The 15,677-nt window shown below is 31.2% G+C and overlaps 1 protein-coding gene and 1 long non-coding RNA gene across 2 annotated transcripts; both read left to right on the plus strand.

Annotated features, from left to right (window-relative positions):
* Positions 1 to 4,187: 4,187 nt before the first annotated feature.
* On the plus strand, positions 4,188 to 5,634 carry LOC145031618 (acyl carrier protein 1, chloroplastic-like). Its single transcript, XM_078980211.1, has 4 exons — positions 4,188 to 4,344; positions 4,928 to 5,026; positions 5,115 to 5,237; positions 5,356 to 5,634. Exons 1-4 carry the CDS (start codon positions 4,276 to 4,278, stop codon positions 5,479 to 5,481), a joined length of 417 nt encoding a protein of 138 aa, XP_078836337.1. The 5' UTR covers positions 4,188 to 4,275; the 3' UTR covers positions 5,482 to 5,634.
* Positions 5,635 to 13,472: 7,838 nt separating this feature from the next.
* LOC145031619 (uncharacterized) lies at positions 13,473 to 14,974 on the plus strand. The gene is made up of 2 exons (XR_013676986.1): positions 13,473 to 13,691; positions 13,924 to 14,974. It is a non-coding gene; the product is annotated as an uncharacterized LOC145031619 (long non-coding RNA).
* Positions 14,975 to 15,677: the final 703 nt, after the last annotated feature.

Genomic DNA, 15,677 nt, shown 5'->3' on the forward strand with positions numbered 1-15,677 from the left:
TGAGAATTTATAAGTCCTTGTCTTACCCGTTCGGCTAACGACCCTCCACCAGTCAAGCAAGCGGTGGGTGAGAATATACACCCATTAAGTCACCATTTTATAGGCAATAACCTTATACCCACCTTATAGACCGGCTTCGTGAATGAGGCGTACTAGCGGTAAGACGACTTGTTCTTATACATATATATATAATTATTAAATTATCATAATATAAGTATAAGGGTTGAATTTTAACTTTTAAAATTCTAGGGGTTGGAACTAAAGTTTTAACTTAACTTTACTTGTTCCAAAACTTGAGGGCAAGTTTTGTAACTTTCAAAACTTTTCATTTCTTGTAACTTATGAGTTTAATAGAGTCATAAAATGAAGACTCTTCATTTTTATAACTCTTGTGTTTTCTTAATGGTTTTTAACTCAAGTGACTCTTGGTTTTCCATAACTTAAGGATAAGTTATGGACTCCATTAAAACACATTATGATCAAGAATTAAACTACCAAATAGGTTACAAATAATTCCTATGATCATCTAAAACTTCATAAGAACAAGAACATGAATATGAGCATAATCAAAAATTACATAAAACTTTGTAATTTTTGATAACTAGTTGTTGTAAATGAATTAGCAAAACATTACACCACCAAAAACAAGTTTATATTTACTAAAACAGTTTAGGGTAATGTTTCTAATTCATTTTCCAGCAACTGAATCGAAATTCTGCACTCATTCGACCCTACTCGCTGAGTGCATGAACATGACTCGCCGAGTTGGTTGAAGATACACATGGACTCGACGAGTCCCCCCTATGGACTCGACGAGTCCGATCGCAGACAGCAAATTTTCGATTCTGTTTTCAACTTTTAAGAACAAATAAGAACAAACAAGCCTAGGCTCTGATACCACTGATGGGTTTTGAGCATTCTAACACTTCCTAAGTGTACATGCAACCCTAATAACCTTGGATCTATGTTTGTCTAATTTGTCATGCAAAGTTGAATTCCAAGGTTATATCCTATCTAGCATACATGGGGAACAATTTTAACATAAAGTATAGATAGAATAACTTACCTTGTTGTTGCTTGTGTTCCTTGAAACCTTGTGAGCCTAGCACCTCAAGTGGTGATGCCTCAAATGCTTCACACAACACCAAATACTCTTGGAAGAACTTATGAGAGAATACTCACTTCTCCAAATCGGCCAAGCCCTCTATTACTTTGTTGCAACCGATTTTGGTGGAGATTATGCTTCTTATATAGTGTTGACACATCTAGGGTTAAACCCTAATGTGTCATGACTCTTCATTTCCATGACCCATGGGTTTGTAACTCCCATGGAGCATCCTATGGGTGGAACCCAACTTGATGATCCATGGAGCCTTTTAGCCCACTATACAAGATATGGATGATTTACTTAATCAACCCATATATTTAATTAGTTATCTTTTGATCACTTAATTAATTCTAAATTAATTCTTGATCAAACTAATCAAATAATATTATTAATATATTAGAACTTATAATATATTAATAATCTCCAAGCGTTATTTCTCTCATTTAGTTTATCCAATTGCATGGTGCCATGCAACCCAAATGGACCATGCCGGATCGGGTCAAGTACATACCAGAAATAGTTATGGACTTAGACACCTTATCCAACATAAAGTTGATACCTTGGCTTTCCTTTGCTTAGATCTTCATTTAAGGTTGTATTTTGTTACTTTTGGTCCATATTGAAGTCATTTTCGGGATTTAAGTGTATCATGAGGTTTTGACTTCAGATCTAGGCACTCATGAGCTTATGAGGCTTAAAGTTGCCAGCTTTATCAAGCCTTGGCCCTTCCCCATGCCCTAGACCTCTTATATAGCTTAGTTTTGGTGTTTCTAGCTTCATGGCACCATGCATGGACGTAAAGTTAGCAAATTTACGTGGTAACTTAGACCAAGGGGACTAGATCTATGGTTTGGAAGCATTGAACCCGACTGGAAACGAAATGAGTTTAGACTATGGGGGACTTGACGAGTTGGGTCGTGGTACCCCAACCTTTCCTGTTACTGGGAAAACTCGTTGAGTATAGGAGACGACTCAGTGAGTTGGCCATGGTTTTTGGGTTTTGAAGATTGAAGAACTCGACGAGTTCAAGGATGAAGTCAACGAGTTGAGAGGGAAATGTCCCAACTTTGTATGAAGAGGAACTCGACGAGTTGGATTGAGATTTTTAGGGTTTTATGGATCATGGAACTCGACGAGTTGATGGATCAACTCGGCGTGTTGAGTCAACCATGATGTTGACTTTGACCGGGATGTTGACTTTGACATGAATGTTGACTTAGACCAAGATGTTGACTTTGATTTTGACCATTGACTAGAGTTGACCCTTAAAGGGGTTATAAGTTTGAAATGGGTAATTAAAGGATATTTTTATGTGTAGGAGTTTCAGATGAGTTGATCCTAGAGCCGAGGACAATTCAGCTACTACATGACATTGAGGTGAGTTACCTTCCAATAGAAGTGGGTCGAAAGCACCAATGCCGGCCCACTAGTAGTTGATTATAGTTGAGATGATTGTCTTTGTGATAATTGTCTGGTATGCCATTATTTGTTATGTTTTACATGCTAGTTTGCTATGATATTATGTGATAGTGGTAGGAGGGGTAGGTTAGACCCCGTAGCCGGTTGAGATAAACTGGAAGGTAGGTCGGACACCCAGATATGTCTAATTGTATGCTATGCTATGTTATTATGCGGTAGTGGTAGGGTTGAGATAGTCCCCGTAACCGGTTGAAATATACCAGATGGTAGGTCGAACACCTAGATATGCTTGGCACGGGTAGGTCGGGCACCCTAGTATGCCTGACAAGGGTAGGTTGAGCACCCAAATATGCTTAGCAGGGTAGGCCGGGCACCCATATATGTCTGGCAATATGTCTATTGTATGGTATGTGGTATGATATGGGAACTTACTAAGCTTTGTGTTTACAGTTTCCAGTTTTTGTTTCATGTCCTTGTTTTTCGAAGGGAAAGGAGTCAACACGATAACAACGCATCGCACATATGATTTTCCGCACATGAGATTCTTGGAACTTGTACTCTGACATTATTTTCCTATAATATGTTTTTGACATGGTTGACTTATGATTTTCATGATATGAGATAACATTGATGGCATTTTCAGTAATCTGTTGTATAAATCTTTAAATTAAAAATAAAATTTTTGGTTTTGAAATTTGGAAGGTTACAATTAGGATGAAAAGCTCACGGATCCCCACCGTTCTTTCCATCATCGGACCACAAACATGACAACTCTCGACCAACATCCCATAGAATGCATCGAAACCAATGTTTAATATCCCGCTAAAATTCAAGAGACTAATAGTTTGCTGTCTTTGCTATCAAAGGATAATAAAAGTGTTGGCTAATTCAAAACGACGTGACATTAGTTCATTCTGCAGAGATTTTGAGGGTTTCTTTTATATTTAATGCATGCCTAACTTTTTGCAATTTCTCTTCATTTTTTCCTTCCAATTTTCCACGTATGTTGCCATTTTCTTACATATAACAATTAAATAGTGTCCCAGTGTTTTCAAGTCTACAGGATATTCAATTATGTTTTAACTATTTTTCGTACATACCCTTTTAGCACACTTTTTTGGACCACGTGTTACTAAAGTTAATAGCGTTTTGTTGATAGTTATTTGTTGAATTTTTAATCTTTTGTTTATATGACAATTTGTTTTCTTGATAGTTATTTGTTGAATTTTTAATCTAAGATAATTTGTATTTAGATTTTAAATGATGTATATTTAATTTGGATTTTATGTGACAATTTGGATTTTATAATTCTTTTATCAAACACATTAGACAATATAAATATAATATTGTTATTTTTATCATTCAGTCAGAAAAATAATCAAACACAATCAACTTCTGATCCAATTAGTTCTGATTCTCGCAGCAAATATCAAACGATATATTAAACTAGTTGGCCATAATTCAAAAAATAAATAAAATTCTTATTTTTAATTTATATTAGAAAATAGTTATTTAAATAATATTCCTATATTTATATTTTATTTGTAGTTTTATTTATTTTGTATGAAAAAATAAAATACATTAATGTCGCAACGGTCAATCGATCGTCTACTCACTGAGCGGCGGATTTCCCGATGTGAAGTGAACCTAATTTACCTATATATACCTAATTACTCACTCATCGTTCCCTCCGCCGATTCTTCTCAAAATCTCATTCCTTCTCAACCCGATCGGAATCGAAATCATATATGGCGGCCTTCACCGGAGTATCCTCCAGCAGTCTGATCGCTCCTCGTGAGCTTTCACGTCAATGCTTGGTACATCTGTTTATCTCTATTCATCTCTCTGTTTGATCTGAATACATTCTTTTGCTCTTAATTGATTTTCATTTCACCTTTTTGTTGGTTTGACCATTGATTGAATCTGTAACTGTCGCTGTCCTTCTATGGTATCCGTAGATGTATTCAATTTATCTTCGTATTGCTTAAGTCCCAAATTACGATACAATCGACTGCCGAACTGGCCTTTTATTAGGATCTGGATTCATTTCCACATGAAAACATTAACAAGCCGAAGCTTCTACTAGTCTTGTTTTTAAGCTATGTGATTATGGCAGAAATTTGTCAAGGCAAAATTTGTTTAAGAAATGAAAAATTACAAAAACTGTTCGGAAGTTTAGTTCTTTTTTATTTGGGATATTGGGATCAGATCGTGCTTATTGTATGTCTTACCTTCGAATTTCTATCCAGTTTAGGTTTCAGTTAATTCCAGAAAGAGAAAGGAGAGCTAGGGTTTAAGTAATCGGGCTTTTGTGCATAAAATTTCGTTGATTCAAAGTCTTTGAAAAACTTTTATAAGTCCTTTGAACTCAATTCGGAAACCTTTAACAATCTTTTATAGGCACCAACCAAGATCTCTGGTCTGAAATTGGTTTCCTTTTCCAATTCTGGAAGAACCAATCTTCCATTGTCATTCCGCCGCCTTCAGGTTTCATGTGCTGTAAGTAATTCTTCCCATTTTACCCTTCTGTTTCCATTCATATGAACATTCATGAATAAAACTCAATACCCACATATTTTTTCTACAGGCCAAGCCAGAAACAGTTGAAAAAGTTTGTGACATTGTTAGAAAACAACTCGCCCTAAAAGATGACATTTCAGTTTCTGGTGAATCAAAGTTCGCAGCCCTAGGAGCTGATTCACTTGACACGGTATAGTATTCATATTCTGTCATGTCCTGTGTGATGGAGAAAGTGGAATAGTATATTAGTATTCATACTACATGTTTTGTTCTGTCATGTGTAATTGACTACTTTACCCTTTTTATAGGTGGAGATTGTGATGGGGCTTGAGGAGGCGTTTGGTATCACTGTAGAAGAGGAGAATGCACAGAGCATTGCTACTGTTCAAGATGCAGCTGATCTTATTGAGAAGCTATGTGAGAAAAGTGCCTAATCAGTGAAACAGTTTTAAGGATTAGGGAGATTTCTGTCTATTGGGTTCTTGTTTTTGTTTCCTTCAAATGTTTGTGTCGTGTTTGTTTTTAGTTGGTATGTTGGTATTTGGATATTAGAATGGTGTTTCTTTCTAAACAAATCTGTTTGTGTATGTTTGAGGTTCGTTGTGACTAGTAATTTATTAAGACTATCTTCAAAGCATAAATTAAAACAGTCTGTTTGGTTATGGGTCGGATGGGTTGGGTGATGGGCCTAAGTTAAAAGGGATCTTGGGTCAAAAATAGAACCAAAAACCCATTTTTAAACGAATTGGAATAACATTCTATAAATGTCAACAAATTTCCTTATATCACGATTTTTTCATGTGATATTTTTTTACTTAAAGAACGTTGTATTTTTTCTTTCCTGATTTGGTCATCATTTTAGCACGTTTAGGGTAGTCTTTTGACAATAAAATTCAAAAAAAGCTTACACTTTTGTTAAACAACTTCATTGCTGTGGCTTATATTTCTCATGTTTTCTTGCTCATAATGTTTATTGTGTTTTTATTAGAAACTTTAAACATTAAAACATGTAGAAAACATTTTTTTTTTTTTTTCAAAAAGAAGAAAAAAATGTGTTTAATTAATGGTGAATGATAAATACGTATCAAAATTTATTTGAAAGATGCTAAAAGATTATAGTAGGTGAAGAACTGAACATAGATTGGTATCCAAAAGTTGTCTTTCTATTTGATTATTAAAACAATCTAAGTTTGGTGAGGTTACAGAATCGGTCACATTCCATTCCAATACAAATGAAATTAAACACAGAACCAAATTGAACCAAACCACAACCAATAGGAATCGCATATGGGTCTTTTGTTCGGTTCTCAAATCCTTAAATTTCTATTTTATGTTTTTGTTTTGTTTTTCTCTGTTTTGAAATCACAAAATCTAAAATACAAAGTCAACTTAAACCGTTGTTCATTTGCTACAATCTTCGTCCTCCGAACATCGTGCAAATAGATTTAATATGCATTTTGCCAACAAGAATTATATCAAGAATTTTTCTCTTTGTTTCGAACAAACATGAGAATTATGAGTCAAAAAAGTTGGTTCGAATAAAACAAAAATTGATTTTCAAAGAAATATAATAATAATATTATTGATCAAATCACTTTTAAATTTGGAAAATTTATAACATGAAAAGCATGGATGTTGAAATTAGATTAAAAAAAGAACTTTTTAAATGTAAGGGTGTTTTGGGAAAAAATTGAAAGTTTATTTCAGAATTTTTTTGATGGTTTTTATAAAAATTAAAATCTAAAACCGGAGAATCACTGATAAATTTGCTAAAAGTGTTAAACAAAAGGACAAAAAAAAAAACCCTTTAAAATAAGATGTCTTTTATGATATTAAACCATAACGAACCGTTTATTCAAAGCTTTTGTTATTATAATAATATAGTTTTTTTTTTATAATATTTAAAACATTATTATTTATAAAATTCAAAAGAATTTAGCAAGAAAAATACTCGGTTAACTCGACCCAAGCTGATGATTTTTTCGATGAGCTTCTAAAAATATAGATGATTCCGATTGCCGACATCTTGACACTAGACACCATGTGTTTATAAAAACTCTTTTTAACTTTTTATGCACGATATACAAATATGCATAACATGTGACATCGAGAGATCAAAACACGAGATATTGCAGACAAATTGACAGCTGCAAAGAAGGGCCCCAAGGGAATTGTATCGATGTATGTTTACTTATAAAAACTTTTTAACTTTTTTACTCATGTTGTTAAAATATTGATTCATTCTTTTTACACGTATCATCTTCAAGATTTTTTTTTCCGAGATAATAACTTAAAAGGGTAATATATTCATTGATTTGTATATATTTTGTTACTGAGTTTATTTTTATTTATATTTACCCCTTCAACTTGTTAAACTGTACATATTCAGTCCTTATGACCGGTTATTTCAGGTTAACCGGTAAAATGTCTTAATAGGGTAATATATTTATCATTTTATACACATTTAGTCTTTAATATTTTTGTACACATTTAATCCTTATTTTTTTTTTGTTGCAATATATATATATATATATATATATATATATATATATATATATATATATATATATATATATATATATATATATATTGTTTTTGTACTCATTCAATACTTATGAATGTTTTCTTTAAGTTTTTCTTACAACATCTTACATGGAACAATCATTAACGAGGTGTTTTAGGCTTTTGATGCTTATGTTCATCGCGATCTCGATTAGTTGGTTGCTTAGATCGTTTTTGTACTCATTCAATACTTATGAATGTTTTCTTTAAGTTTTTCTTATATCTTACATGGAACAATCATTAACGAGGTGTTTTAGACTTTTGATGCTTATGTTCATCGTGATCTCGACTACTTGGTTGCTTAGGTCGTGTGTTTTGAACGTCATAATTTTTTCATACTATCTTGGATTTTAACGATCTTTATATCTATGTGTTTGTATTTTAGTCTACTACATCTTTCGTTTGGATTACTCCCGTTAAAAAGTAATATATTTTTTAATTACGAACTTTATATCCATACATTTTTTTATGAATGCGTGTATGAATTTTTTTTATAAAATCGTAAGTAAAACAACATATTATATTTTAACAGGAGTAATCTTAACGAAAGTTATAGCAGACTTAAAAAACGAACACATAGATATAAAGATCAATAATATCATATATTGTATGAAGAAGTTACGACGTTCGGAATACAAAACCTAAGCCAAACCACAAGACCTATGCAACCAAACAGTCGAGACCGCGATGGACATAAGCATCAACAGCCCCAAACACCTCATCAATCAGGGACAGACGCAAGATTTAATAGTAGGTGTTGTCGGTCCGTAGTAAGTGTTGTCGGTAAGTATAAAAAAGAAAAAATATCGAAAAATTTACACAATATACAGAAAAACCAGGGGTTGTCGGTGCCACTGCGGGCACCCAAAGAGAACCGTCTCTGTCATCAATGATAGTCTCATGCTAGATGTCGTGAGAAAAACCTTTAAATAAATCATTATAAGTACTGAATTGGTACAAAAACAAAAAATGACTTATTTTGAAACAAAAAAAAATATTAAGGACTAAATGTATACAACAATATTAAGGACTAAATGTGTACAAAATGAGAAATATATTATCCTAATAAGTTATTTTTCCCGGTTAACCTGGAGTAACCGGTCATAAGAACTGGATATGTATAGTTTAGCAAGTTGAAGGGTAAATGTGGACGAAAAAAAACTCAGTGACCAAATGTGTACGAATCGAAAAATATATTACTCTTTTAAGTCATTATCACTTTTTTTGCCATCTGTCATTATGTAAAAATTTTGAATTACTTAAATTCCACATGATATTCTTATATTTTTATTAATAAAAAAATTAATGAAATTCACTAATTAATACCTATATTATTATAGATATAAAGTATTTTTTAAATGACATTATATATGTAAAGTATTATTTAAGGTAAATATATATTTTCTCCAATTCGCTTTTAATCTTGTTAAACTTTGAGATGAAATAGATATTAAAAATATTTAATGTTTGCATCTTGATATTAAACTTTTACTTTTAATATACATGTATAGTACATGGCTCTCACACCTAGTATACTAATAAGTTATCATCTTGCTCCTTTATTATACTTTAAACTTACATTTGATTTTATAAATTTACTTTTTATTCTTATATTTTCTTAAATAATTGTCATTTGGAGTATTGTATCAAGCAAGATACATTTTCAAACTTTATTTTTATTATTTTCTTAACATACATTTTAAGCTTTTATTTTCATCCGTCTTCCTTATATATAATTTTTTTCAACTTTTATATTTTTATGGTCCAATTGATATGATACAATCATCACAGTGCTATGTATGTATTGTTAACATTTGTAAATCACATTCTACATACAAATTGAAAGAAGTTACCTAGTATACTAAAGTTACAGTTTTGGTCTCTTACATAATATATATATATATATATATATATATATATATATATATATATATATATATATATATATATATATATATATATATTGATTATTAATTGCAAACGAGTTATGACCACAACCCACGATGTGGCTTAAATAGTAGTTTAAATAAATTTGAACTTATCAGATAATAAGACTATAATATATGTATTTAACGGGAGATGCGTTATATTTATGTGGCCCCAAACCACAACCACAACCATAACACATAACCTATATGAACAGTGAATACTAACACCCCCCCCCCCCCCCCCCCTTAAATTCAAGATGGTATTTGAGAAGCCAAATTTATTTTGGAATTATAGAGTTAGTAGAGCTCTTTTACTTGATGAATCTCATAAATCAATCATGCATAATAATGTTATATCCCCTAAATCTTCAGATCTAGTCTTTAAAGAATTAGTTTTACTATTCAAAAAGGTTTAGCGGCACAGCTTGTTGCCCGTTTGTCATCTCACTCGTTGTACGATGACAATTATACTAATGTGAAGCAAAATATAAGTTAGAATAGTATAAAAAAATCTCTATGATGCATCCCGGTAGTATGAAAATATATAAGGAATTGAAACTTTGTATTGGTGGTGGACTATGATAATCACAATTGCAACATATATGGAAAAAGATCTCATGTGTTTGGTGGTTAAGACTGAATGGAAGATAATATCAATTGTTGGAAATTCCGATGCATAAATAGACAGCCATGGATTTTGTGATGAGATTGTCGATAGTTTCTAAAGGAAATGATGTTGTGTGGCTCACTGCAAGTCAATCGACCAAAGGTTATTGTTTTATTGAGATCAATGAATCATTCTCATTGGAGAGGTAAGGTTGATTGAGTTATATGTGAAGGGAATTGTAAAAGGACATACTGTTATGCTGACTATTGCTATTAATCGAGATAAACATTTTACCCATTGCTTTTGGCAAGGTTTGCATAAGGAATTGGGTATAAGATTAATATTGATGTTGAATGCATACCACAAACAAACAAATGGTCAAAATGAACACACAATCCAAACACTCGAGGGTATGTCATGATCATGTAGTCATGTACTATCGACTTTAGTGGACTGCATACCAACCCCACCCCTGATATGTCGAATTAAGCCTAGTTACAACCATCTACCAGTCGATCATGAATTCTGCACCCTTTGAAATATTCCAATTACAAGTGTCTTTAGAAGCGAATCCTCAAAAGGAATACTACCAAGCCAAATATCAAACCAGAATCTCATTTTCTTACCATCTCCTACACTCTTTCTAAGAGAATACAAAGTTGGCCTAATTTTTTTTTATCGAACAACAAATTTTATTAGAAAACGTTAGCAAAGAGCTAACGAGAACAAACCAAACACCAAGAATTAAAAAAACACACAACAAAAAAGCACATCAAAAAACTGGTATAGGATTGGAGAACCAACCTACATAACTAATTTTCTTCCTTCTAGTTCTATTCGAAACCCATAAAAACGATTGAGTAAGAATTTAATCCCATAAATCCCGTTTCTTGAGCCCACCAAAGTCAAACACAATAGAATTTCTAAGCAGCCAAATGAAACACCAAGTCATGAAGAAGACACCTTCCAATAAACATTTTAATTTGATCTGTCATCTATGGTATGTGGCCTTGTAATAAGTAAACATGTATGGTGAGTTAATATATAGGGTTATTATTACGAGTTTTCCGCATTGTAGGAGGGTTTTTAAAAAGGTCAAGGAAAATCGTGTCTTTCAAAGTCATTAACTAAGGTTGTGTTTGGCGCGCCACAGCTAGCTGATAAGCTGACTTATTTTTCGAGTTTTTTTATGTTGTCGTGTTTGGTAAGCCAAAAAGTAGTTTATAAGCTAGCTTTTTGAAAAGCTACTTAGACTAGCTTTTTAGGAGCTTTTTTAAAATTTTCCAAATACACCCCTTAATTAATTTTAGAAACACATACTCTTATATGTCATTTTATGTAATTTTAGATATTTCAGCTAGTTTTACCAAACGTTATTTTTTATAAGCTAGTTTTTCAGCTATCAGCTAGCTTTTTAGCTAGTTTGCCAAACATAGCCTAACTTGAAGGAAAATTAAATAGAATCAATTATGTGGGTTCACAGTTAAAAAAAAAATAGTTTTACTACCTTTTGGTAAATATTTTAAAAAAATACAAAGAGAATGGTAAATACTTTTCTAAAATACATTCTTCTTCCTCTTATAGATTCAGTTATATGTTATCGTGCAAGTTGAGCAATAGAAATCCATGGCTTGTGGACTAAAATGTAACACGTGAAGGAATCTTTTCCCACATGTAAACAAACTCATACAAAAGTGGACACAGGGATGTATACAGTAAAGTCTCAATATTTTCATCGATTTGACAAGAAAGTCCTAAACTTTATTTTTTTGACAGTAAAGTCCAAATTACCGGCAGTTTTTTACATTTTTACCCTTTTTTCCCGGTTAGAATTAGGACTTTTTTGTCAACAAAATAAAGTTTAGGATTTTCTTGTCAAATCATCAATTAAGACTTTACTGTCAAAAAAATAAAGTTTAGGACTTTTTTTGTCAAATCGTTGAAAATATTGGGACTTTAGTGTATATATAATTTTTTTGGTTAGAAATTTAATGGTATGATACTCTTTAAACAATACATGCCTAGTCAAAAGGGTGTGAATGTGGAGAAGAGAAAGAAGGGCAATTTCGTTTTTTTATGTATCTAATTTCTCCATTTTTGAGACTGAAAAAAATCAACACAACCCTTGTTCTTTCTTTCTTTCTTTCTTTCTTTCTTTCTTTCTTGATTATCTCAATTTTTTCAATATCAGTTTGTTGAAACTAAAAAAACGATTTAACAAGAAGCAAACGTTAGGGATTTCAATAGGATCTAGCAAATTAATGAAGGTTTCAATAACTTTTATGTTTAAAGAGTATAATACCATTAAATTTCTAATAAAAAAAATTATATATATATATATATATATATATATATATATATATATACACACACACACTAAAGTCCTAATATTTTCAAAGATTTGATAAAAAAAAGTCTTAAACTTTATTTTTTTGACAGTAAAGTCATAATTGATGATTTGACAAGAAAGTCCTAAACTTTATTTTTTTTGACAAAAAAATCGTAATTACTGGCTAACCGGGGAAAAAGTGTAAAAATATAAAAAACTGCCGGTAATTTGGCATTATCAATCCTATCACTGTAAAAAAAAATAAAGTTTATGACTTTATTGTCAAATCGATGAAAATATTGAAATTTTACTGTATATATCCCTATCATTTATCAATCCTATCATTTATCAATCGCAAATTCTTTGAAGTTTTTCATTTCATTTAAATATTCATGTAATAAAAATATAGTAATCTTTTATCGTCAACCATTTAGTTAATTTCTATTTTAGATATAGTATTATTATCAACGTTAAGATAGCCTAATGGTAATAACAAAAAGTATTTCATAAAAATTGAGTTAAAAAAATCTATAATAATGTCAAGATCAATCAGTGTCGTGATGAGTCATGAGAGGCTTAAAGTTCAAGCCACTAGGTAAATAGTTCAAAAATGGATTGAACTTATCTGTTGACTATTGGGTTTTTCCCCTTTAACATATAAATATAAAAAAGGAACACCAAGCCACATCATTTATCGATGTGGAATGTCAATAAATAACATATTACTTTGAGTTTGACATGGTTTAAATGAAATTTCGTTCATCAATCACTGACCTTTCATCGCGAAGACTAGTGATTGATATATGGTCGCTGAAATAGTCGAATCAATTATTTTAAAAATACGTACATTAACATTAAATTAGTGACGAATCAACAAGTTTGAAAATTAACATTTTTATGACTTTAAATTATATAATTTATAACTTAACATTAATTTCATAATAATTTCCTTAATATAAAAGATTAAATATCAACATCCCATCTATTTAAAGTCTCTTTTACTCCTTTCTCCTCACCTCTATCTTTCTCATCATTCTTTTTCCTCTATATATATTCCCCTAAACACAAAGCCATCATACATGTCGAGAGTGCATGCTTCTAGTTCTAGTCGTTATCTAAATATGAGGAATGGGAATGGAAGCACGAGTTGTTGTTTTTGGGATAGGGTAACTTGCAACGAGTACGTAGATGGCCGAATTAGCCTCGAATGAAGCTATGGTATGCTCACAATTATCATCCACATCATCTGCTTTCTAACCCATTAATCCTCTTGATTTGTCTTTATATCTATTTATCATACAAGAATCAAACATCATGTTTTCAACCATCTTTTTCGAAATTGCACTCTTTGTATACATAAAGTATAAACACCCTTCATATGTCCATTTTGTATGTTTGTTTTCCTTCGGTTTTAACCATTTATCCTAATCTCTCTTTTTGACAATCTTAGATCTTGGAGGACCATGATTTGTGGTGATCAAAAGATCAAGAAATGTTAAACAAGAGAGGTAAGATTAGTGGGTAAACAGAATATACGTAGGTCATATTAAGGGTCTTTCTTCTTTTTCGTAAGAGTGTGATTTTATGGAAGATTGTAAATACTAACCATGAAGTTTGGTTGTATGGATGTTATGATACGTTTGAGCTTACCATAACTAAGGTCGATACTGATTGCAATCTTAGTGGACTAGTTGCAAGTGACTCCATCCCATGAACAATAATTTGAATTTGTGCCCCTGATCAGTCATATTCGATTAATCTTACTACATTATTTGGATCCAAAGTCTTGTTAAAATTTATGGAGTCATGAACAAATTGATAAGTTCCTAAGAGTTGAAGGACCATAAATATAACTTAGTAATTAACAATTGAATTGAATGGTTGGAAGAATTGTCAGTGTTACCAACTCCATGTGCAGCAGAAGTAAATTTTGTTTCAGCCTCAACAAGCAACACGAAATGCACGTTAAATTATTTCAACCTAGGCATATTTTCTAGGAGGAAATTTTCTTTCTTTGGCAGGCAATTTACAAAGGTCAAATAGTGGGTATTTACTTTCACATTAGAGTGAATTGTTCTTAAGGCTCAATATAAATATGTGTGTTGTAGGTAGAAACATTACAGAACACAACACAACACAACGAGCATAGATACACAGAAAAGAAATAGTGATGTTGTATTTTTGTTCAATCTTATTTTCGGCAGTTAAAAATACAAGTGGTGTCTTATAGTGAATGACACGGAAAAGAAATAGTGATGTTGTATTTTTGTTGAGTTTTATTTTCGGCAGTTAAAAATACAAGTGGTGTCTTATAGTGAATGATCAGATTACAAGTGCAGTTTTAGCCTTGTATTATTGTAATTTTCTTTGGTGCTAAATAAAATCTCTCTCTCTCGTTCGCCCGTGGATGTAGGTCAGATTAGACCGAACCACATTAAATACCGTGTTCAGTTTCGTTTGCAAATTTTTAGTAGTTTATTTTGTGTGTGTTACCAAAATCATTTATCATTGTGTCCCAAGTATTTAACTAGTTTTGTTGTATTCCCAATGAGTCTAAACGTATATGATGATCATATGTTCGTATTAAGTTTCAAAAAAAAAAAAAACGCATGATCCTATTTGATATTATTAATTGGAGAAATTAAATATCCTACTATCTTTTGTTTTAATTTATTTGGATTAAAATTAAAAAAAAAAAAAAAAAGTAAATAATGGTAACAATTAAGCTTTCATCAAACTACTTTTTATATTTAATTATTTTATTTAATTTTTACAATCAATTAAATTTTGATATATATATATATATATATATATATATATATATATATATATATATATATATATATATATATATATATATATATATATATATATATATAGAGAGAGAGAGAGAGAGAGAGAGAGAGTGTGTGTGTGTGAGAGAGAGAGTTTAAATGAATAGTTAAAACCACTACTCAAAGTTACAACATTATTCTTCTAACGTTCTTTCTATTTTCACAAATTATCTTTTATTTTTATTCTAATTTCTTTCAATATTTGCTTAACTTAGCTCTTTTATTAATAACTTAACCCATCCGATCCTTGTTAATGTAATTTAACTATATATTCATGCTTCTTGGTCTCAGAAACTCTTATTTTATTTATTTTAAACATTTTACATATATTATCCATACAATCTAAGTGAACGGTTCAACATGTCTTTTG

The sequence above is a fragment of the Lactuca saligna genome, chromosome 2, assembly GCF_052625555.1.
Source record: "Lactuca saligna cultivar CGN05327 chromosome 2, ASM5262555v1, whole genome shotgun sequence".
Classification (NCBI taxonomy): domain Eukaryota; kingdom Viridiplantae; phylum Streptophyta; class Magnoliopsida; order Asterales; family Asteraceae; genus Lactuca; species Lactuca saligna.

Bases quoted from the DNA above. Each gene is read 5' to 3' on its own strand.
- LOC145031618 (XM_078980211.1), top strand. From the start codon at position 4,276: ATGGCGGCCTTCACCGGAGTATCCTCCAGCAGTCTGATCGCTCCTCGT. The intron at 5,027-5,114 runs GTAAGTAATTCT...TTTTTTCTACAG, and splicing joins GCCTTCAGGTTTCATGTGCT to GCCAAGCCAGAAACAGTTGA. The intron at 5,238-5,355 runs GTATAGTATTCA...CCCTTTTTATAG, and splicing joins GAGCTGATTCACTTGACACG to GTGGAGATTGTGATGGGGCT.